Here is a 23,674-nt window from a genome sequence, read left to right as displayed (position 1 = left end):
AGTGGAGACGCTGTCCCTGTGGGTGAGTCAGTGGAGACGCTGTCCCCTGTGGGTGAGTCAGTAGAGACGCTGTCCCCTGTGGGTGAGTCAGTGGAGACGCTGTCCCTGTGGGTGAGTCAGTGGAGATGCTGTCCCCTGTGGGTGAGTCAGTGGAGACGCTGTCCCCTGTGGGTGAGTCAGTGGAGACGCTGTCCCCTGTGGGTGAGTCAGTGGAGACGCTGTCCCTGTGGGTGAGTCAGTGGAGACGCTGTCCTTGTGGGTGAGTCAGTGGAGACGCTGTCCCCTGTGGGTGAGTCAGTGGAGACGCTGTCCCCTGTGGGTGAGTCAGTAGAGACGCTGTCCCTGTGGGTGAGTCAGTGGAGACGCTGTCCCCTGTGGGTGAGTCAGTGGAGACGCTGTCCCCTGTGGGTGAGTCAGTGGAGACGCTGTCCCCTGTGGGTGAGTCAGTGGAGACGCTGTCCCCTGTGGGTGAGTCAGTGGAGATGCTGTCCCCTGTGGGTGAGTCAGTGGAGATGCTGTCCCCTGTGGGTGAGTCAGTGGAGACGCTGTCCCTGTGGGTGAGTCAGTAGAGACGCTGTCCCTGTGGGTGAGTCAGTGGAGACTCTGCCCCCTGTGGGTGAGTCAGTAGAGACGCTGTCCCTGTGGGTGAGTCAGTGGAGACTCTGCCCCCTGTGGGTGAGTCAGTGGAGACGCTGTCCCTGTGGGTGAGTCAGTGGAGACGCAGTCCCCTGTGGGTGAGTCAGTGGAGACGCTGTCCCTGTGGGTGAGTCAGTGGAGACTCTGTCCCCTGTGGGTGAGTCAGTAGAGACGCTGTCCCTGTGGGTGAGTCAGTGGAGACTCTGTCCCCTGTGGGTGAGTCAGTGGAGACTCTGTCCCCTGTGGGTGAGTCAGTGGAGACTCTGTCCCTGTGGGTGAGTCAGTAAAGACGCTGTCCCTGTGGGTGAGTCAGTAGAGACGCTGTCCCTGTGGGTGAGTCAGTGGAGACTCTGTCCCTGTGGGTGAGTCAGTAAAGACGCTGTCCCCTGTGGGTGAGTCAGTGGAGACTCTGTCCCTGTGGGTGAGTCAGTAGAGACTGTCCCTGTGGGTGAGTCAGTGGAGACTCTGTCCCTGTGGGTGAGTCAGTGGAGACTCTGTCCCTGTGGGTGAGTCAGTAGAGGCGCTGTCCTACTGGGTGAGTAAGTAGAGTCACTCTCCGCAATGTGCTTGGGGGTAAAGTGCAGTAGGATATCATTGAGTCATTCATTTTGGCCCCATAATCACCCTAAAGTCATTAAATAAAGACTCCGCATTTCTCGTTGCCTCTGGCGATGATGGTGGCGGCAGGGATGATGATGACGATGATGGCGCTGATGATGCTGAATGTTTCCTTCATTCATCTCGAGCGAGAGGCTTTGACTTTTTACCGGCGGAAACGGCGACGGTCGCGAAACCGAGTTTTCACTCCTCCGTCATCCCCCCCTACTGCAGTTTCCTCCGAGTGGCAATGCTGATGCAGTGCCTTCGCCCCTCTCTCATGCAGGCATGAACCAGTACTCGCACAATGGCGTGCAGTTGGGACCGAATCAAGGTACTTTTGGGTCTGCTCCTACTTTCCTTTGTAGCTCTTCTTCAACTAGTACCCCCTCCCCCCCCCTTCTTGACAGATTTGAAGATGCGGTGAGGATCGCGCGGCGCGTTGAAACGTGCGTGTATTATTGTTTTGCTGTTTCCGCCCGCGTCCACTGTGAAACAAAGCAGAGCTGGGCCTTGCAAAGTTCCTCAACCGGATTCTGGGCATGGAGGTGACGAAGCAGAACGCCATCTTCCAGTACTTCATCGAAACGTTCGAGGTCACCATCGACGCGGCCAAGAAGGAGGGGAAGTACGACATGGGGATATTGGGTAAGGCCCCCCACTGTCACGTGTTGCGATGTTAAACTCAACTGCAGTGTTTTTATGTCACCAGATAAGGCCTCCACTGGGCCGCAAATGATAGCTCAACCAAGTGGCTTATCACGTGGGAATTTATAGCAGCAGGGAAAACCAGAGGTCCTGGGGAGAGAACATGCAAACTCCAATAATGCAACAGGCATCACGGTCGGGATCAAACCCACGATCTCCTGCATACCAGGCGAGGTAGTTGACAACATCGGTACGAAAGAAGTTCTACATACATATGTACAACCCTGGGCTGTGGTCAGGGCACCCAATTTAGATTTCTTACGATTCTTTACTTTACCGGGTCACGCCCACTGAGCTCTTTTTCAAAAGCGACCTGGCGATGGAGTGGCTTAACATGTGGACATTTATAGCAGCCAGTTACTCTAAATGCACGTTTCATATCACAATTACTGCGGCGTGTTTTATTGACCGTAATAATTCTACGCTCCACCGTCCGCTTCAAAGGTGACGTTGAAGATTCCCCCGACGTCATTTGGAAGTGCGGCCCATCGTGTGGCCACGTCGCATTAAAAATTTGACTGTCACACCGCAAATTGCTCAGTTGGAAATTTTACACGGCACCAATCGCCGACCCCCCCCCCCCTTCCCCTTACTGGCAGACGAATACTCCTGGCGTGACACTGATCACACAACTGGGATACAAATTCGGACTTGGAAGCAGTTCCATTTGCTGATTGTGGATTGGCGGCTCTGAACCGCGCCACAAAAGTGTCTCCTCTGGGTGTGCCTTTCTGCATGCATGGTGTGTACATTCTCCCCCAGTTCTGCGTGCCTTTCCCATGGGTTCTACGTTTTTCCCCCCTCACACCTAAAAAAAAAAAACCCAAATACAATGTCTAATTTAATATCATATTTATAGAGCGCTTGACGTAGTTTGGAAAAAAAAAAACGGTGACAGAAGAATGATTTAGATGGCAGGGGGCGTGCGGAGATTGAGGAATGAGTGACGGTAGCAATAGAGGGGTAATTAAGGGATCACGAAAGGGGAGGGGAGGGATGGGAAGGAGTGGAGGGGTGAGGGGAGAGAAGAGGAAGAGAATGGGCAACGGAGAAGAGGTGCGCTTTAAGAGAGGAACAGAAGGAGGTTTAGGAGGGGGACTGTCTCAATGTACAGGGGAAGTTGATTCCAGTGGAGGGATTCAAGGATGGAGAAGGAACGGAAATGGGATTGGGCACAGGGAGGGGAGGGACAGGGAGAGAGAAGATTGGGAACGAAAAGGACGAGGTGAAGGGGGACATGGAAGGAGATGAGAGAGGCGAGGTGAGGTAGGGCAAGGCCATGAAGAGATTTAAAGACGAGGTATTTGAATAGCCAGCGGTGCAGCGAATGGGAAGCCAGTGGAGTTGACGGAGGAGAGGCGAAGTTTGAGAGTTAAATGGGAGATTGAAAATGACCCGCGCGGAAGCATTTTGAGTTTGTTGGAGGGGAGTGAGAGCAGAGGCAGAGAGACCGAGTAGAAGACAATTGCAGTAGTCCAGGCCGGGTAAAGATTAGAGCATGAATCGGGAGTTTGGAGATCTGGTTTGGGGCGTAAGTGAGGGAAGAGTCAAAGGGGACACAAAGATTGAGGGCAGAGGAAGCAGGAGTGAGGGAGAGAGAGAGAGAGGGAATGGAAGGAGGTGGTGGAAACAGGAGGAGGAGACGGAGAGGCCGGAAAGAAAATGAATGATGTTTTGGATGGATTGAGAGAAGCACAATCCAGGATTGGATGGCAGCCAGGCAGGAGGAGGAGATGCGAGAGGAAAAGTCAGGGAGTAAGACGGAAAGGAGATTAAGATTTGTGTGTCGTCGGCAAAGGAATGATGAGGAAAGAGGTGAAAATAGATTCAAGAGGCGAAATATCGAGAGAGAGAATAGTACGGGACCCACATCCGACCCCTGCAGAACATCGACACTGAGAGGAGGGGAGGGGAGGGAGGGGATACGGGGCGGTTGAAGGAGACTGAGGAAGTGCGAGAGGGGAGTTCCAGAGATGCCGAGGTCGGAGAGAGTGGAAAGACGAGTGGGCTGATCAAAGGTGGAAGAAATCTCAAGAAGAAAAGATTGGCGTGTAAGGAATTTGCAGTGTGGTTCCTGTCCACCCTTTGCGCCACGCAGACCTCGCGCCCGGCGTGGAGGAGATCAACGAGGAGAAGAAGCACACGTTCAAGATCCCCTCGTCCATGGGCAGTGGGCAGGTGGTGCTCTACACGGTAAGGTCACGTGGGGGTCACGGCGCGAGTCGCGTCGTGCGTAGAGAGACGGGGAAGGCATTGCCGCAGCAGCAGCATCAACGCGGTCTCCATTGTCGGTGTCATGATTATCAGTGTCGTCATATTCGGTCATCGTCTGTACCGCCATCGTCATCACATTGTTGTCGTACTACTTTAGTCGTCACGCTTCGGCATTCATCATGATGACCATCACGATTCCGTCCATTGTCGACAAGAACCGTCACCTCCGCTCGTTATGTAATGCTTCTATAAATACTTTCACCTTCACAGCTCAATTAGCTCACTTGAGAAGAGGAATTTTATCGGCGAATGTTTTTTACTTGAAGTTGCCAAGGTTGAGACCGTGGTGAACATAATCTCCATCGCTCATGCGCTTCTGACAGTGATGAGCGACTGATTTCACACTTAAAAGACCGCAGGTTATAACAGTGCGTGCAGAGAGAGGAGGCCGATTTAATTTCAGAGTTGTGCCGCGTGCAGCGTTAGGGATGGGAAGACCCCCAAAGCGCCATTGCGCAGCCTCATGGCTCGGCGGACGATGCGAGAAACTCTCCGAGAGGCGGCAGGGCGACGGCGAGACGCAAGAGGCAGGATTAAGATCGCCGTTAGTGAAACGAATCTCCCATTGTGTTCTGTCGACGAGTCCTCGCGTTGAATTTGGGGGCAGCGCTGCGGATGGGACGCTGCCGCAGTGGTGGTGCAGCACGCCGGGGGCTTGCAATCCTGAGGGTGCCCGTTTGATACGTCGAAGCGATAGTTGAAACAACGGGCAACTCTATTAAATCCCCGTGCCTCTGCCCGCCCGGCGGTATGCATCGGCGCACCGCAGCCCTTTGGCGGTTGGCAGGTCACGTGTGGTGGGGTTAAATGTGGGTACGCCCACCTCTTCCAAGACATCTAACCAGTGCGGAAGGGTAGACCGAAATCCCCTCCAGAGGGGGCTCTCTGTAGCCCTCTGGATCTCCCTCTAGTAGAGGCCTTTCTGCCGGCGGTGACGCGAGTGAAGGTGTTGAATGGCTACGCATTACCCTTTCACCTTACACGAGAGGTGGACCCAGCGCCACGCGTGGCATAGGAATGATTTGCGCCATGCGTTGGATGGCCGCTAGGCGGAGAGCATTTGCGCGGCATTGCGATCGAGTCTCACCTGCTGCTTGCATTTACCCCCCCCCCCCCCTTTCCGCGTGCAGGTGAAGGTCGACCGAGGAATTAGCTGGAACGACGCGTTGGAAAGGAGCAAAAAGATGACTGGACTGAACGACGGATTCTACGTCATGAAACTGGTAAATCCAGGGGTTTGAGTCTGAACCGCTTCGTACACGTGTGTACGTTATCACTTTTTCTTCCGATGATGGGAGAAAGACTGAAATAAAATAACTTTATCCGTACCGAGGCTCCTGCAAGGCCATGCGGGAGGGGCGTGTGGCGCAGTTTGGCACCAGCTGGCGTAGAGTGGCAGTCGTGATAATTGTTTTTTTACCCTTCTATCTGGCAACAAAACTGACACCTTTTTTACAAGGAGTCATGTTTACATAGACCACAATACCTGCAGTCATAATGCCAGATAGAAGGGTAAAAAAAACAATTATCATATTTTTTACTGGCAAATGAGGTTCCAATGGAGTGGCAGTCGTGTCGCTATGGTTCTCTGCGGTGAGCGGTGAGTAGCGATAGCGATGCCTCTCTAAACAAAATCATCTCCGACCCGCTTTGTGCGTTCCAAGATTAAGCGGTGAACGGGGCACCCACCCTGCAACTCGAAACGGGAAAGGGTTAGCAGACACCGATGAATGGACTCCTGGGCTTTGCACCAGTAGTATTATAAACTATGGAAGGTCCCAAGTGTAGCTTGTGCTAATTTATACAATGATCAGATTATTTGTACCGGGCTGTAATTATGTTACCATGGAGTTTGACCATAAACGTATTTGAATTATTTGATCACGATGACACTGCTGCTGTTGGCAGTGGTGCGCAAGCACAAATAACCAAACGTATACATTTGTAATTTACAAATGTATACGTTTGGATAGTGAAATCTGGAGATGGCACTTGACATCGTGAGGCCTGATAATTAATGTTAGATGTGTAAGCAGTCACGTGGTTGCTGTGGTTCGAACGCGTCACCTGCAATCAAGAAAACCCCCATGTCCTCCTTCCCCACTCAGTTTGACTCGGTCCTGCTCAATGAAGGGTCCACTCAGGTCTGGTCTTCCAACACCGGATGGCGATGGAATACTTTGAGGGACCCCTCGATTTGTCTCACGCGTAGGCATCTCAGCCCTCCACCCCTCCTGAATGAAGGGTCCACTCAGCCCTTCACTGCTCCTGGTTGAAGGGTCCACTCAGCCCTTCACTGCTCCTGGTTGAAGGGTCCACTCAGCCCTTCACTGTTCCTGAATGAAGGGTCCACTCAGCCCTTCACTGCTTCTGAATGAATGGTCCACTCAGCCCTTCACTGCTCCTGAATGAAGGGCCCACTCAGCCCTTCACTGCTCCTGAATGAAGGGTCCACTCAGCCCTTCACTGCTCCTGAATGAAGGGTCCACTCAGCCCTTCACTGCTCCTGAAGGAAGGGCCCACTCAGCCCTTCACTGCTCCTGAATGAAGGGTCCACTCAGCCCTTCACTGCTCCTGAATGAAGGGCCCACTCAGCCCTTCACTGCTCCTGAATGAAGGGTCCACTCAGCCCTTCACTGCTCCTGAATGAAGGGTCCACTCAGCCCTTCACTCCTTCTGAATGAAGGGTCCACTCAGCCCTTCACTGCTCCTGAATGAAGGGTCCACTCAGCCCTTCACTCCTTCTGAATGAAGGGTCCACTCAGCCCTTCACTGCTCCTGAATGAAGGGTCCACTCAGCCCTTCACTCCTTCTGAATGAAGGGTCCACTCAGCCCTTCACTGCTCCTAAATGAAGGGTCCACTCAGCCCTTCACTCCTCCTGAATGAAGGGTCCACTCAGCCCTTCATTGTTCCTGAATGAAGGGTCCACTCAGCCCTTCACTGCTCCTGAATGAAGGGTCCACTCAGCCCTTCACTCCTTCTGAATGAAGGGTCCACTCAGCCCTTCACTGCTCCTGAATGAAGGGTCCACTCAGCCCTTCACTGCTCCTGAATGAAGGGTCCACTCAGCCCTTCATTCCTCCATGAAACAATGAAGTCAACAACATACGTGCGAAGTCAGCAGCAGTCACTCTGGTGGCGTAACTAGCCATTGCCATGTGAACGTGGAATTTCCACCGTTTGTCTATGGGCTACCAATGGTGACAAGCGCCTGCTCGCTTTTTTCTTTCTTCCCATTGTCCGCGTGGAGAATCGTTGAACGGAGTGGAGACACCGGCTGTGAGGGCTCTGAAACGTGCAACGAATTTGGCACGAAGGGACCACGGGTTCGCACCGCCCGGTGTCTGCGCGCGAAACAAATCGAGGGTCCTTTCAAAGTCTCTTCTCTCGCCATCCAGTGGTGGGAAACCAGACTTCTTGAGACGAGTTTCAGTCTCCGTTCACCAATCACGTAACTTTTTTGGGAGCATTGTAATGTGTAACCAGTGCCGGATTATCCTAGGAGCAAAAGTAGCTACATATGCTACTGGCCCCGCACTTTCAAGGGCCCCGCGCTAAATGCTTTCAAGCTATCAATTCTGGTTTAGTGATTCTGCACTTGCTCTATTACTAGACTACCTTCAACTTTGATGAACCACTGGGTGTTTAAGGTTAGCGATTAGTCGTATTATCTGGCTGTATAGCAAATGCAATTACTTTACTATGCAAGTGAACAATTTGTATTTTGATATTTATTTTTTATTTAGGGCTTCTTTAACATATGCTACAGGCCCTGCACTAGCTTAATCCGGCACTGCGTGTAACCCCTCTATAGATGGCGTTTTCAAAGTGACGTAATTAGATTTCGTTAAATATTAACATTAATTTCTACAAACACGTCACGTGTCTAATGGCAGAAATAGCGGCAGTGTGATCTAATTTTAGGCATTGCAGTACGATGCGTGCGCGTTGGCTGTTTAGCCGAACTGCCCACAGTCATTTCGCCCCTTTAGTTTCGTTGTTTTTGGAATTATTCTCCAATGAAAACAAATGACCTCATGGCTTTTCCAGCTGCCAATTGAGCACCCAAACCATCGCTCACCACCTGTTGCGATTTAGCAAAAAACAATCGAAATGCATTTCATTCCACACCCCCGATTAGCATGGTTGGCTACGTACGGTGCGAAAGAAGTTATACATATGTAACATCAGTACTTCACACTCGGGTCCGTCTTGCGTCACTGACGCCTCGGGCTGCCCGCTGCCTCCACTCGTCCCTGTCTGTAGCTTTCGCTCGGCGCTCTCCCCACGTGTCCCCTCTATAAACCTGCCTTTAGATTATGTAGATTGTTTTGCTGCTGTATATTTCCACATGATAAGCCACTTTGTTGAGCTATCACTTGTGGCCAATTTGTCGCCTCTGAAAAATTTGCTAATTGCTCAGTGTGCCTTACCTGGTAAACTACATTTTTTTTGTATATTTGCTTAAGTGATTTTGTTTACCATTCCTACACTTTGCACTCCTATCGTGGTTGTATTATTGTTTGTTGTGTACCGTTCTGACCCGCCCTGTGAAAAAAAATCGTTATAGCTCATCGGATTTCTCCAGATTGAATAAATATTCTGACTGAGACGTTCCACCCTTGCGCGACTGGTCGGCCACCCTCACAACGTCGATGGGGGCGGGGGGGGGAGGTTAAGGGATTTGTTGTGACGCCCTCCCCACTCTCGTCGGTGGATCCACAGATGCGCTCGGGCCGGCAGATGGCGATACTCGCCGAGGAGTTTGACAAGGAGAAGAAGCTGTTCGCCATTTACCGACCAAACACGGGGAAGCAGCGTCACCAGGAGGAGCTCCGTGACCTCAGCAGAAAATACGACAAGGTAGCGGTGGCTGGGAGATGTTATCTCCCTCGCCGAGTATGCAGGAGGTCGTGGGTTCGATCCCGACTCCTGACGCCTGTGTATTTGGAATTTGCGTGTCTCTCTCCCTGTGGTCGCGTGGAGCTTTCCACCGGGCCGTCTGGTTTTTCCCTCCATTTATAATGAACGTGCATTTAGAGTGTTTGGTTACTAGAAATTCCCACGTGATAAGCCACTTCATTGAGCTATCATTTGTGGCCAGGTCGCTTCTGAAAAAGCTATACAGCTCAGTAGGCCTTACCTGGTAAAAAAAATATATATTTAGTTTTTAGGTCGTGCCGCGCGATGTTAGACACGACGTCCGATGTTACGCTCTGCGCGCTCTTATTTAAAGGAGGGCGCAGACCACGTGGGAGCAATGTTACTCGCACGCCCGATGTTAATTCTGAAGCACTGTTAATGATAATGTTACATTCCTAAGTTCTGCGGCCACATTGCCCTCGACGTGTGACGCCATCGCCTTGGCCTGCCAGGAAAATCCTCGCAGCGGCAGTTTTTTTGATGCCCAGTTTTGGGAAACTCTGTTAAATTTGGCCGGTTTTCTATCGGGCTAAGTTTCTGATAGCAATATAAAATACATCATAATTGTGTTCGTAGTGAATCGGCTTTACACGAGTTATTGTGGGGGTATTCCCCGCGACAGATGGACAGGCGGACACAGCTAATGCGCTCGCAACCATGTTTGGAAAAATGCAAACAATTGAATGTGCGGTGCTGCACGTGCGTTATTACATTACTTATTCCTGAGTGGTTCTTGGCTGCGGTGAAAACGGCACAGGGGAAGCATTTCTCCTCACTCGGCGCAATTCCAATCTCCCCCTTCAGGTCACGGAAGAGGAGGCGGAGGATGTATGGAAGTACCAGTACGACTGGTCGTTCGACAGTTGCAGCCACGCCTTCTGGTCAGTGGAAAGAAGGGGACGGTGGGAGGGGATTTCTCATGATCGTGGTGGGGCAAAGTGTGGGTAACCTCGATCGCGTACCTCTACCAGTTCATTCCTCTTACATCTCGCGATGGGAGGGGAGTGGTGGCCAGAGAAGTCTAAGATTATCATAATAATAATTTCAACTTGTAAAGGGGCACCGCACAGCGTCTGCTCGCTCTGGTAGAGTGAGAGAGAGAACGACTTGGAGGCGGGATTACAGGTGAGCGGGAAGGCAGCAGCAGCCACGCGGTGAGGAGCCGGCGCTACCAGCAATTGCCCAAGCCCTGCGGTCCTCTGTGTATTGAGGTGTTTATCGGCCAATTGACGAGTGGGAGAAAACCGGAATACCTAGAGAAAATCCCAAACGTGTGGCGGCTGCAGTTATCACCCAGTGTTCCCTGCTGCGTTGAGAACAAATAAGTATAACCCGTAAAAACAAAGTTTTTCACTATAAATCCTTTATATGCGTGGCAGCGAACTTAATATAAAGGATTTAAAAATATATTCGCCTGTGGAGGACGCGGGGATCGATCCCGCGACCTTTGGCATGGGAAGCGAGGGCGCTACCAACTGCGCTACTCCGCCACGGCCTGTGGAGTGGTTACGCTCTGGGCTCTTATACTGTGACGTTCAGCCAAAGCGATGAATGAGTTCTATTTTAATATATGTAAAATATTTTTTTTGCCTAAAAAGTGTAAAATTTTGGGAATTTTTTTTCACGAACATTAATTGTCTGGCACAACGAGTCTGTGTGGAAAATGTCAGCTCGATTGGATCACGGGAAGTGGGTTAAAAAACGAGCGAAAGATTTGCACGGTCCTAAGCACGCAAGCACGCAAGCAAGCAAGCGAACTTAATATAAAGGATTTAAAAATACGAACGCACGTTCGTACGTTGAACCTCTTTGGCACCGTGTACGTAGCCAACCGTGCGAATCTGGAGGCGTGCGACGAGCTCATCTTCGTAACGCCGCTCCGCTCGTTGTTTTTTCCGCCCCCGACGCAGGAGCGGCCGCTGCCGGAACGTGGCGGCGCTCGGCTCGTGCTCGCACGGCGGCCGCCTGTGCCTGCACCACGTGCTCTGCGGCACGCTGCTGAGCGTGTGGCGCGGGGTGGAGGACGCCATCCAGCAGGTCACCAACTCCACCAGCATGCAGATCGTGCGGCTGCAGACCAAGGACAAGCGGCGGCAAGTTGGTGAGTGAGAGGCGCCGCCACCGCCGGCGGCTCACGGGTGGAGGAAAAGGGTCGTTCGTGTGGTGCATCGTTTTGCGTGGACGCCCCCCCGGAGATGGAGCTGGGGTCTTCTTGCCACCCCGGGGGTGTTTGCGGTCGTGCGAGGTTCTGAGCGTCCCCCGCTCGGGAGCGGCTTGTTCTTTTGGAGCTCCGCAGGACATCATCGGGGTTCTTTTTGCGTTTAGTTTGTTGGCCTTCTCCCGCACCTCCGATTAGCACGGTTTGCGACGTATTGCACGAAATAAGTTCAACATACGTACATCAACCGGTGACGTGCCGGCCAGCGGTAGTAATATTCACGTTGCTCGGGTGGAAGTCTTGCTGCAGGAAAAAACTGCTATTGACTTCGCGCAATGTGATCGTCTTTGTTATCAACCCCGTGGGACAACGGGTTGCTTGGTGTCTCCCAGCTGGGAGTTGAACTCATGACGGCTCACTAACTGAGAGTCTTAAAGCCCCAACCGCAGTTCTGCAAACACCAGAAAGTGAAAAACCAACCAGAGGGGTGGAGAGGGCCCACTGAGCGATGGGAGAAGCGCACCGTTACGCGGTCGGCGCATTCACCAACGCGTCCTGAGCGTTAGTCCCGATGAAGACTTCTTGCGAGTCAGGCTTTCTAAATGGTATGACATAACTAAAGTGTACTAACCCAGCCCCTTCTTGACTTTCACTTTTTGGTGTTTCCAGTGGCCATGCGGATGGATGTTGGAATGTAATGTAGGGTTAAAAGAATAATAACAATGTAAAGCTTTAGTGACTGCAGGGATTCATCTTCTTGGTTCTTTCGGCAAAGTCACGTAGAATGTAAATAATAAAATAATAAAAATAAAACATAATAAAATAATTCTCACGACGTCATTCAGACTCTGTCTACTCGACAGACCTGCTCTCCACCTGAGGACGGCTGCTTGCGTTGTGGCCGAAATGTCGTGAGAATTATTTTATTATGTTTTATTTTTATTATTTTATTATTTCCCTTCTACGTGACTTTACCGAAAGAACCAAGAAGAAGAATAATAACAATGTCAACTTTTTAAAAAGTTTTCCACGCGTAACCCCCCTCTCTCCGTCACCATCATCGCCTCCCCATCCCCACCTCCCCTTCTGCCACGGCCGTCCGTTCCCCCTTCCGCCCCCCCCAGGAATCAAAATCCCGGAGAACTGCCTGAGCAAGGTGATGAAGGTGCTGGCCAACCAGGACCAGGCGCTGCTGCTGGCACGCGAGTCGGTCATCGTGCCGTACCCCAGCAGCCCATCGGCGTTGTTCATCGACGAGACCTTTCCCGACGGCCTCAACGGCTAAACCCGGCCGCTTCTGAGCCCCCACCACCCTACCACCCTCACTAGCCAGACATCGAGCCGTATCGCGTGGAGTCGAGGTGGTGGCAGTGGCGGCGGGAGAGGGTTGGTGAGATGGTGGTGGTGGTGGACTGGCAACCATCGTAAGACTCGCCGCGTCGTATCCGTAGCGGCGGTGGCGGCGTCGGTGCCGTCGCTTCGCGGTGACCTCAGTGTGCATATATACGTGCAGTATACATGTATATTAGTATTTACTGTGTGTGCGTATATATATGTTGTATTTAGATGTAAATGCAAACATGTCCGCGCGTGCGCGCGCGCGTGTGTATATATAAGTATTTATGTGTGTATTTATATATGTTTGTATATAAATTCAGTATATACATTCTGGAAAGGGTAAAAAGAGAAATCCAGTCCGTGTTTTCCCGCCCACCCGCGGAAAAATCTTTACAAACGCCGCACCGCAGATTTTGTAAACGGCGGCGTCGGGACGGCCAGTGTCGTCGGTGCTCCGGGCCGGTTGGTGGCACCGTCGGGGGCCCCCCCCCGGGAGCTGAGGGATCCGCGTCGTTTTCGTCCCGTCGAGGGGCTCCTCCGCCGTGGGAGGTCGGAGGGGAAGCGAAGCGTCGGCGTCGATGGAGCCTGCGGCGGTCGGAGAGCGAGCGCCCCCCCCCTCCCTCCATCTCCCCTGCCCCCCCCCCCACACCCCATGGAGGTGTACAATCGTGACCTCCAGTATTGTAGAAGGAAGTTGTATTTTGAGGTTCCCTCCCACATCCCCCACTGCCGCCGCCCCCTGTTCTGACTACATTTGGTTTCGACTTTTAAAGAACCAAAGTGCCTTATGATACACAACTCCCTCTGCCAATCCAGACGTGTGAATGCAGTATGCCCTCGACTCGTCTCCGTCGTGAAACTGAAGCCCGTTGTCGTCGTCGTTGTTGTTGTTTTCCTACAATGGTTTTAATGAGCATCGGCCAAGCCAAACAGAACCCCACCACCTGTTGTAGAAGGGGGAGGGAGGGGGGGGTGTGTTATGCTCGATTGCGAACGTCAGACCTGAAGAGTCCCCAAAACTTGCACGTTCAGGAACGGCGTCACTAACTTTGTCTTCTTAGCCCGGCCGCTGGAACAGAAAATGTGCTTCTGTGTTGTTTGTGTGCGTGTGTATCGATGTAGGCGAGTGTATGCGTATGCGTTACGCACCTCCGATAAGCATGGTTGGATGCATACGGTGCGAAAGAAGTTCAAAATACATCCGCCTCTGTGGATGTGTGCGTGCGTCTCAGCGGCTGACACTTTGCGTTTATGATCTTGGCAGCCTGGGTTCAACCCCCGGTCATGACAGACACTGATGGCATTCGGTATCTGAACCGGTCCTGGTCCCGCTCCCTCGGTCGACTCTACCTTGAGCACACAGTGTGGTTGATGAACATTGGCAGGCGACAAAGGCAGCCCGGCCAGGCGTTGATCACATGTCACCCTCGTGAGCCGTGTGCCGCCCTTACCAGATGCTCACCACAGCGCTTGCCGTTGTGGCTTGTCAGGCTAAAGAGGAGGTCGTATTTACGTGTGCATGTGTGTGTTTATTGCACGTATGTGTACATTCGAGATGTGTGTTGCCAATTTTTTGGGATTAATCTGACAAATTCGCGAATTGCGCCTCTGAAAAGAAAAGTTTTGGATCCAAACCTAAAGGGCGTGTGATGGGAAATGTCGTGACGTGTGTTATGACTCTCCCACCAAATGTCACGTCACGTGGCATCAGGCGACGCCGGCTGGCACAATGGCACCGTTGACTTCCTTACATTATGGAAATTATTAGTAAATCTCAAAAAGGCCCAAAATCGTCCTTTAAAATTCGAAATCCTACAGTTATACCAACGCAACTCACACCTGGGTTTGGGTGTGTTTACTATGTACGTGTGTTTCTCGTCCCGACGTTCAGCCTCTTCTAGCCGGTGCGATCTGTCGGCCCGTACTCGTGCGAGCGCGAATCGTCAACGCGCGCCGGCTCAGCGCGTGGGCCCAGCCACCCGTGCCGGGTTGACGCTGGGTCGCAGTGGGCGGTCAAAGTGACGTCTGTGCGGCCTCCGGGACATCTTCCCCCTCCGAGCATTCGTTTCGGATGAAATGAGATTGTAGGCATGGTCAGGTGCCACCACCACCACCACCCCCTCCCAAACAGAGAGCGTGCCACCACCGCCACTTTCATATTCACGTCGAAAATCTACAAGTGGGGGAGGGGGGGGGGGAGCGCGGTTCTTCTGCCAAACGAAACGGCAAGATGCCCCCCTCATGCCGACGGATGAATTGGGGGGGGGTGGGGGGGGCACGTGTCTCCAATGTGCTTGTGCCGAATCCCCAAAATGAAATGGGATTTATTGTTGGTTTGTATAACAGCGATGAGACAATTTTTTACCAAAATTCCCACACCCGTGGCATGTAATTCCTCTGCACGATATTTATTTTCCTTGTAGTGCCATGCCCCTGTCGTTAATTTTTAATTTTTGTAGAGTTGTTTTTTTAATGTTCAGGTTACTGTTGTACAGATGCTTGATGCCAACTTTTTTCGTGGCATTGTGTGAATGTTTTTAAAAAAACTTGCTCGGGCCTTGATGTCAGGTTTGGTTTGGCCTTGACCTCATTCTATAGAGTCAGCCATACATTATATATATTATATAACGTTTAAAGAGAAAGTTGTGTTTATGGGAAAGGCAGTTTTAAACATAGCATTTAAAATGTATGCACGTGACAATTTTTTTTAAAGCCAAATTTCTATCACAACAGACGAAAAAAAGTAGTTTTGAAACAACTGACCAAAATTGTAATTATAATTTTTTATACCAAAAAAAAATCTAGTATAAAAACCGCTGCTTTAATTTAACCTTATTGTAGCTTAGCTACCACGTAACATTTTAATCTATCCTCTGTCTTAAACATTGGGGACCACGTTTGCACCTATTCCTCGTTTTCCTTGCATGTCGAAAAAAATAAACCTGTTTTCTTTCGCCGCGCGCGAGCTCCCGCACGAGCCGCGATGTCCAACAACGGCTGTGCCCCCACGCCCCCCCCCCCCCTTGTCTCGCACGGTCGCCGGCGTTTGACGACAACACCCCCACGCACGGATTTCACCTTCAACCGAGCATTACCCTCCGGTTCCACACGAGGGTCCTGCGAGTGAACTGTGAGAGAGGTCGCGCTTGCCGACCTCTCACCTTTGACATGCGCCGTAGCGTCCCCTTGTGTCCTTGTGTTTCTTGAGTGTGTGCGGTGATGTTTAAGTAGGAGAGGGGCGGCGGCGTGGGAGGGGGGCGATGGAGAAGTCTTGTGGCCTGACAAAGATAGCAGTGGCTTGTCCTTGATGATGTCCTCATATTTTTGTGCATGTTTTTGAAGTGTAAGCCAGACTGAGCCTCATTCCTTCAGCGTCCCAACATTTTAATGCCACCTGGAATAACGTTTTTTTTTGTGCTCCTTAAACCGGTCGTTCACCGCACACGCATTGCTCCTTTTCATAATCAGGCAAGTTGCATCTCCGATGCGGTTCCGGCCGCGCCGCGTGTTATTTGAACACGGAGTTCGGAGGTATCACTCCAAGCGTGCCGGCGGGCCTCTTCAGCGTTGCGTTTCTGAAGAAGCTTCCCCTGGGGCACTTGGGGCAGAAACGTCGGCGGAACGCCGTGCCGGACACAACGTGCAGGACACAACGCGCGGTGCCGCTCGGAAACCCACACACGGGGGAGGGCTGCGGGATAAGCACGGCCGCAGGGACCGTCGCAGGCGGTCCCTCTCGCCGTGTGTGGAGCTGAGTGGCCGGCAATGGGATCCAGCCATGTCCTGCCGTACGATGGGATTTCTCTTTTTCTGCAGATGTCTGTGGATTTCTCAACGTTTCTGTTAAAACACTGCGATTTTCAAAAGTTAATTTAAAAAAAATTAAACCGAGTACAGTTCATCTTTTGAAATGCAATTTGGCATTGCTTTAATGTACGTTTATCTGTACATTCACCCTTAGTAATAGCAGAAAAACTCAATTACGTCTGTAAATAACACTGCCTTAAAAGCAAGAGTATATAATTGGTGATGTTTTGGGCAGTAGCCCCTTCCGCGTAGTGCAGGAAGGGCCGGCGTCCAACATGCCACCAGTCGTAGACACCGGTTCCTTTTGAGGCCACAGTGTTGCTCACGAGCGTGGGTTGTGTTGTTTGTGCTTTTTTGGTACCACTGGCAATGCAGTGTCACGAAAGTAACTTCGGAATAGCACCACCCCTCCGATGTCAGGCCACGGTCCTTTTTCCCTCGTCCCCTGTTTTGTTGTGTTTGCGCAATACCTGTCGATGCTGACTTTTGAACGCTGCGTTGGGGTTTTGTGGTGGCCAGCCTGCAGCTCTTCGCGATCGCCAGGGGGGCCCCCACCTACGGGGTCCGAGTTGTCTCGCAATTCGGTAGCCGCGCAGAGAGCAGCCCTCGCCTCGGCTCAAAAGTGGCCGGCGATCCTCATTAATTCCCACAGGAGCTTTCAGACTTATGGCCCAGTAAACGTGGAATCAACAGTTCCAGCCACATTGGCCCAATGTGGGCCCCAACTGTTGTGGATGTCTTGGGGTGTCCGATGCCGAGGCAACTGAATATGTAGGAGCGAAGCTTGTGGCGGGTGGTGTGGTCGTGCATGATCGTGCTCCGACCTGTTCGCTCGTTCGGTGGCATGATGACATTTGGACCCTTTGCACGTTTGGTTTTAGTGGAAAGCTTCTATTAAATGGGTCACTGTGTCTTAAAGCTTGGAGCTTACCGCAAACAAACATCCGCTCGTTAAAAACACAATGTGGAATTAATTTAACGAAACGTTGTAGACTCAGTTTTTCGCCATATAAGTTCCTAACAAAATCTGTTTCGCAAGTGGGAAGACACACGGCTACGCAGATAAATGCCACTCAAATTAGGAGACTATTCGCCAAAAAATTAAATTGTTCACCAACCCTCTTGCTCTGCTGTCGCCTTGTGGCCCACCTCGTTCCCAGGCAGGTTGTGAGCCCGACAGTGATCTGTGCACGGTCTACCCAACCCCAATTCCAGAGCGATAACATTGCCGGCGTATGAAAAGAATTCTCCAACGATTTACGGGGAATTCTCACTAAGGACCAAACTACCTGCATACATTTTAGGATAACAAGTTCAAGGTTCCACCGTAATTTGAATAACGAAACACTTTATTTCCGCTGGTGGCCCTCAGCCTTTGGTGTATATTTCACATTCCTATGACAGGGATTATCTCTAAAAAGCAAAACATCATTTTAACAAATCTAATACGTTCTAAATGGGCCAGTTTTATAAAGGGAAAGGGCATTTGGAAGTTGAAGGCTTTTCTGACCGAGTAACAATTTCAAATTTGTATTGTTGTTCAAGTGTGGTTTGTAAATTTGCCATCGTTGTGAAGTAGAATTTCCTGTCGAAGATATGAGGATCCCGTTTAGATTTGTGTAAGCATTCACAAACCTCGGAAACTTTCTTTTTCCGTTTAACCATTTCACATTTAAGTTTTCTATTTTAAAAAAAAAACTGAATTTAATGGAAGCTTTTCAATACGTGCATGTAAATGTGTGGCGTAATATTTTTTTATTTTAAATTATTATCTATCTGTCGAGATGCAGCCTTGCAAAGTCTTTTCTCTTGCTACTGCTGCCGGATATTTGGTCAGTGATCAAGGGGGGGACGCCTCAACGCCATAGCTCTGTTGCATTCTCACCCGCCGGATAAATGTCGGTTCGCGCGTGAAAATTCTTCTCTCTTAACCTGTTCACACGGTGCAAGTATTTTGACCCCCCCCCCCCCCTCAATGTGTTAGAAACGAGCTCAGGTTTCACACCGTGTGGATGTCGCGTTTTGTCGACTTTGTTTTGCTGCACTGGAAAAGGGCGACATGGTGTTGGGTGTTTTAGAGTGCAGTTTTAACTTGGTTCCTGACCGCACGTTGTCAAACACGCGAGCCCCACTGTGGGACGTATTGCATCCTTCTTTCAGCGGTCTCGGTAGTTCCCAATAACTAAAACGCATTATCCCAGGATATAGTCCATGAGCCCCCAGATCCGATATCTCATTCGTCGGTACCGCTTGAAGTGGCATCACTATAGTGGGATCTAATCTCTTAATGTGGCCAAAAATAGTGAATTGTGTGAAGGAGGTTATCGAATAATTCACTTTTATTATCCATATAACAAACATTGGTACTTCTAAAGTTGTGCTGCCTTATGTGGTACCAATTTTTGCTTGAGCCCACGGACTAAAACTTTGGAAATTCAGAAATCCTACTAAACAACACGTGCAATGGGATTATTAGTCTACGGAACAGCTTCAAGCTGCAGGATGGAATATCTTTCACTGGGCCATTCTCAATGGACCAATCCGTTTTACGTTGTTTGTACCTTCAATTCCCTTTCGTGCCACCTCAATGTTTTGTTCAGCTGTTCGCTGATGGCATGCGACTGATAATTACGCAGATAGCGATGTGTTAATATAGCATCTCAAATAACAGCATCTGGCCTGGGCTTGGTACGTCGGTGAAATGGGTAACAAGACGTACGAATTTGTCTTTATGGGTGACAAAGGTCCTTAACCGACTCCCATAGACGATGGTGGCAGGTGCTGTTAGCGAGCACCTGTTAAGGCAGGAGTGGCAGACGGAGGAGTGGCGTGGCCAGAACCACACTTGGCCATCTCTGTCCCACTGGTGCTGATGTTCACTCGCCGAATCCGGTTCTCACTTGAGCACGAGTCAACCTCACGGAGGCTTTGGACAGGTCTGGGTAACACTTGCCGATGCTGTTATTCACGGTGGTCAGGAATCCAACCCAAGTTGCTAGGATCGCATCGCAGTGCTAGGACTGCTGTGCCCACTGCTTGCAAATTGTATCGCATTGTAACTCAATTCCTGACCGCTGCAATACATCAGTTGCAAGTAATATCTGACCTTATGCTGAGCACCGCCGAGGTCAACTCTGTCTCAAATGAGAACGCATTAGCGTTGCAGAGATAAAAACCACTGGGGCACGGTGCTAGCTTAAACCACCTTTGCTCACGTCTTGTGCCAGGAACAATCTGTGCTCGCTAACAGCGCATTCCGCTCAGCTCAATAATGCTATAAACGAGTGACGTGCGTGTGTGGGTATGACATTGTGGGAACGCGGTAATGCCAGCTGCATGTCAGACCTGATGTTGGTGTTGATCTTTAGTTCCATCTTCCAAGATTGGCAATCTTTTGAAATCAAATTAACGTACATATGATATTGCAATAATTGCATATGGAAGTACATTTGTATAACTTGGGAATGCCGACCGCAGAGAGGAGTGAGGATTTGAATTTAAGAAAGCTTGTCCAACTTTGGCAATCAAACGATCCCATGCCATTCCACTATTTGTAATTGATTTAGTCATTGTTGCAACAACAACGAAATTGTCTCTTCAAATGCGCACGTGGGTTGACGCTCAACTCCATTGGTGTTTCTGAGCCAGTGGTGGAAATTCTACATTCCTATGGCGGGAGGCCATGCTGTCCATAGAATAACCACTGGCGACGTTCCACAAAGCGGTGCTCGTTTGTTTTTGTATCACCGAGATGTTGATTTGACCCTCCAGACCAGGATTTGAATTGGCGACGCGGTCACTCTCTAACCCCCACGGTGTCACGCGGTTAATGAACAATGTCAAACACAGTGATCAGCAGTTAAATCTTCCATTCGATGCCATTTGGGGCGGCGGGGGGGGTAGCGCAATGTCCGGGGAGACGCGCGGATGGAATTAGACTGTGTAATGTGAATCACAATAAGACTATGAATGGTTGACGATACTGTATCTCTCACACCGAGGTGAAAATCCGCCAGTGGGGCATGCTGGGTAAACACACTGCAGGCTTGCCGTCACCACATCAGCTGTTTGCTCTGTGCCGCTGTCACGCCGGTTAATGTTTTGAGACGTACCACTGATAACTCTATGCAGTTACATTGTAATAACGACATATTTATTACACTTTTGTATATGGTAGCAAAAGTATACATTTATACTTTATTTTACCCCTGTAATTATTCGCTCCTTTGTGACTAAGTTGGCGTAGTTCGCTACCGATACCGTTCTTTGTTTAATGCGTAAACATTGTTGTAAAGGATATGTTTAAAGGATTATAAATGAGCTTTTCTGCAAAGTAAAAATAACATCCTTACCACGTTGTGAGAGATATTTCTTAACGCATTAATAATTAGAGCTTTTTTATATTTACAATCTCGCGTATTGTTTTCCCCGTAATTTTCTTAGTACTATGGTTTAAGTTTAGCGATCTATTTCCAGTTAAGAGTTTATATATCTTAAATGGTTCTCCCCGTTTTAACTGTACATTTTACAGATGGTCGGTTACGCGTATTTCATGAAAAGGTATTTATAATTTTTAATCAACTAAACCTTTTTTTTGAAATGTAGTACAATTAGTGTGTTTTGCACTTCTCCAATATGCAGACATCACAAAGCTTAAGTTATTACTATGAATATACATTTGTATCGACAGAACAGTAAATTCCTATACACTGTAAAGTCTACGTAATGTTTCGTGTTGGTTTCATACGTATTCCTATCGAGAATCGTGGGGCGGTTAAGGGATATATGTAATGTTTGTTACATACTTGGGTATAGTTTTAATATTAAAATTTCTCTTGCACTTTGTAAAATTTATGCCTTAATACTATTAAAGATAATGTGTTGACATCATTGTCCTCCGCCCACTGCTTTGTGATATGTTGTAGAAATGTAAGGTCACGGTTACAGAGGTCAATCATAGACAAAACAATAATGATGATATTCATCACCCAGTGCATATAGAGGGCACTTGCTGTATATGCCTCAGCAGCTAAGAGCACGTTACGATATTTCTTGCTTAAACTTTCGAAGGGCACCTCCAGTGGCAGCTTGCCCTGCGTGGCACTGTCATCCCTGCCTCCTGCCAGATCTCTCTCCAGTTGAGCGATGCCCCCTTGCCCCCAGGGAGATCTCCTGGCAGCCTCAGTGCCGCCGACCGGCTGTGGGTGTCGCATGCTCCGAGTGGTCGCAGACATCTGGGCCATCCGTGGCATCGGTCAAAGGCGGCAGAGGGAGGGACATCCCCAGTCAGGTGACGATGGCGTTCACAAACGCTGGGGGAGAAGTCGCCGTTTGTCCAGTGTCCTATTGGTGTCCCACGGGAGATGGAATAAAAAAAAACCTGGCGATGTCTGCATTGCAAGTCCATTGTGCAACCATTCCACCACCGTGGCATCAGTGGTAACATGAAGATCGTTGGCTAGCAAGTCGACATCGGTTAGTGATGGAAGAGATGGACCCTTTACCATAGGATAGTGGAATTTCCACGCCTGGCTCAGGGCTACTGATGACGACTTTGTTGACCTTGAATTCACTTTCGCTGTGGTGGTGGTGAGGCATATCTGTAATCCGGTGACGTGGCAGGGTAGGTTGACCGCACAGGGATGAGTGACATGTCTATATATATATCTCAGACACATGAGGTACAATGAGAAGATGCCAAGAGTTGATGCTGCTCAACGTTGATGTCTGACCTTGCAGTGTCGAGTTTGACATGTTTCCCTTGTGTGGCTTTTAATCCGGGCGCTTTGGTTTGCTGCCATGAACAATAAATACTCAGCGTCGCGTTTAAGTGGCTCTGTGCGCGAGCCTTGTGCCACAAGCAGATACTCGAAGCTTCAATCCCAACGAGGGAGACGCTGGCAGTGACTTGGCGATCGACGCTGCCCTCTAAAACCCTTCAATCCTTCTAGATTTGAAGCTTTCGTGACTGCAAGGATTCATATTCTTAGGTTTTTTCGGTAAAGTCACGTAGGTAAAAACATAAAAATTAATAAAAGTAAAATAAAATAAAAAAAATCACGACGTTTCGAAGGCAACACAAGCTTCCGTCTTCAGGTGGAAACGTCACAGCCACGACAGCTGTGACGGTTCCACCTGAAGACGGAAGCTTGTGTTGCCTCCGAAACGTCGTGATTTTTTTTACTTTTATTAATTTGAATGTTTTTACCTACGTGACTTTACCGAAAAAACCTAAGAATATAACCCTTCAATCGAAGAGCAATCCACCCCCCTTGGTAAAGGCACAAACGTCCCTGCATCTAAAACATCTTGATGCTTAGGAACAACAGGAACAACAACAGGGCAGTTGTTTATCTTTAGCGATGTGTCCTGAGCCAGCAAAGACAATTCTCTGCGTTTTCCACGATCTGGCAAAATCGGATGTTTCCCAAGTTATTGGAATGATAATGTTGACATTCGAATCTGAATTTATTTATACTGGAAGATTCAAATGAGCTATGCAGCTCTCTTTCGCAGGTGTCCAGTAGGGGTGGGTCACAATAGGAGTGTAAAGTTTAGGGAAGTTAAACAAATCACCAACAAATATATATTTTTTATTTTTACCAGGTAAGGCTCGTGGAGCCATTAGCTTCGTTTTTAGAAGCGACCTGGCCACAAATGATAGCCGAACGAAATGGCTTATGTATGTATAGCAGCCAAATACTCTAAACACTTGTTTATAAATGTGGAGGGAAAAGCCAGAGGACCCGGCGAAACAGCCACGCAACCACGGGGAGAACATACAAACTTCAAATAGACAGGTGTCAGGGTCGGGATCGAACCCACGACCGCTCGCATATCAGGTGAGGTGGTTAACATCTCCTAGCCATCGAGGAAACAAGGATGAAGGGAAGGGGATGGCTTGGGAGAGGGGACCGTGGTGATAAGAGGGGATGGCAGAGGAGTGACGGGAGAGAGAGCTGTGGATGAATGGGAGAGCTGTGGATGAAGGAGGGGGGATGAGCAGAAGAGTTGTGGATGAACAGGATGGAGCTGTGGATGAAAAAGAGAGCTTAGATGGAGGGAGCTTTGGATGCAGGATGGAGCTGTGGATGAACAGGAGAGCTGTGGATGAAGGAGGGAGCTGTGTGGAATAAAAGGATTGGAACCCTTGCCTGCCTCAGAGGGTTGGTGAGAGGAGTGTCCGCTACAAATGCATGCTATATGCTCATGTAAACCAATGAAATGTTGA

At 49.8% G+C, this 23,674-nt stretch overlaps 1 protein-coding gene across 5 annotated transcripts in view; it reads left to right on the top strand.

Moving 5' to 3' along the window:
• The window catches only part of LOC144947683 (protein strawberry notch homolog 1-like), a 117,225-nt gene extending 95,897 nt beyond the window's left edge, over positions 1-21,328 (top strand). For 3 of the 5 annotated variants that reach the window (XM_078876957.1, XM_078876960.1, XM_078876956.1), the window contains 8 exons: positions 1,520-1,567; positions 1,735-1,881; positions 4,040-4,134; positions 5,346-5,438; positions 8,943-9,080; positions 9,945-10,021; positions 11,051-11,241; positions 12,423-21,328. In XM_078876957.1, the coding sequence (XP_078733083.1) occupies positions 1,520-1,567; positions 1,735-1,881; positions 4,040-4,134; positions 5,346-5,438; positions 8,943-9,080; positions 9,945-10,021; positions 11,051-11,241; positions 12,423-12,583 (950 nt within the window). In that variant the 3' untranslated portion in view covers positions 12,584-21,328. The remainder of the gene's footprint in view (positions 1-1,519; positions 1,568-1,734; positions 1,882-4,039; positions 4,135-5,345; positions 5,439-8,942; positions 9,081-9,944; positions 10,022-11,050; positions 11,242-12,422) is intronic. The other 2 variants (XM_078876958.1, XM_078876959.1) reach the window with 2 other exon arrangements.
• The last annotated feature ends 2,346 nt before the right edge of the window (positions 21,329-23,674 follow it).

The sequence above is a fragment of the Lampetra fluviatilis genome, chromosome 46 (genome assembly GCF_964198595.1).
Source record: "Lampetra fluviatilis chromosome 46, kcLamFluv1.1, whole genome shotgun sequence".
Lineage (NCBI taxonomy): Eukaryota > Metazoa > Chordata > Hyperoartia > Petromyzontiformes > Petromyzontidae > Lampetra > Lampetra fluviatilis.
This window is presented reverse-complemented; position numbering and strand designations above follow the sequence as displayed.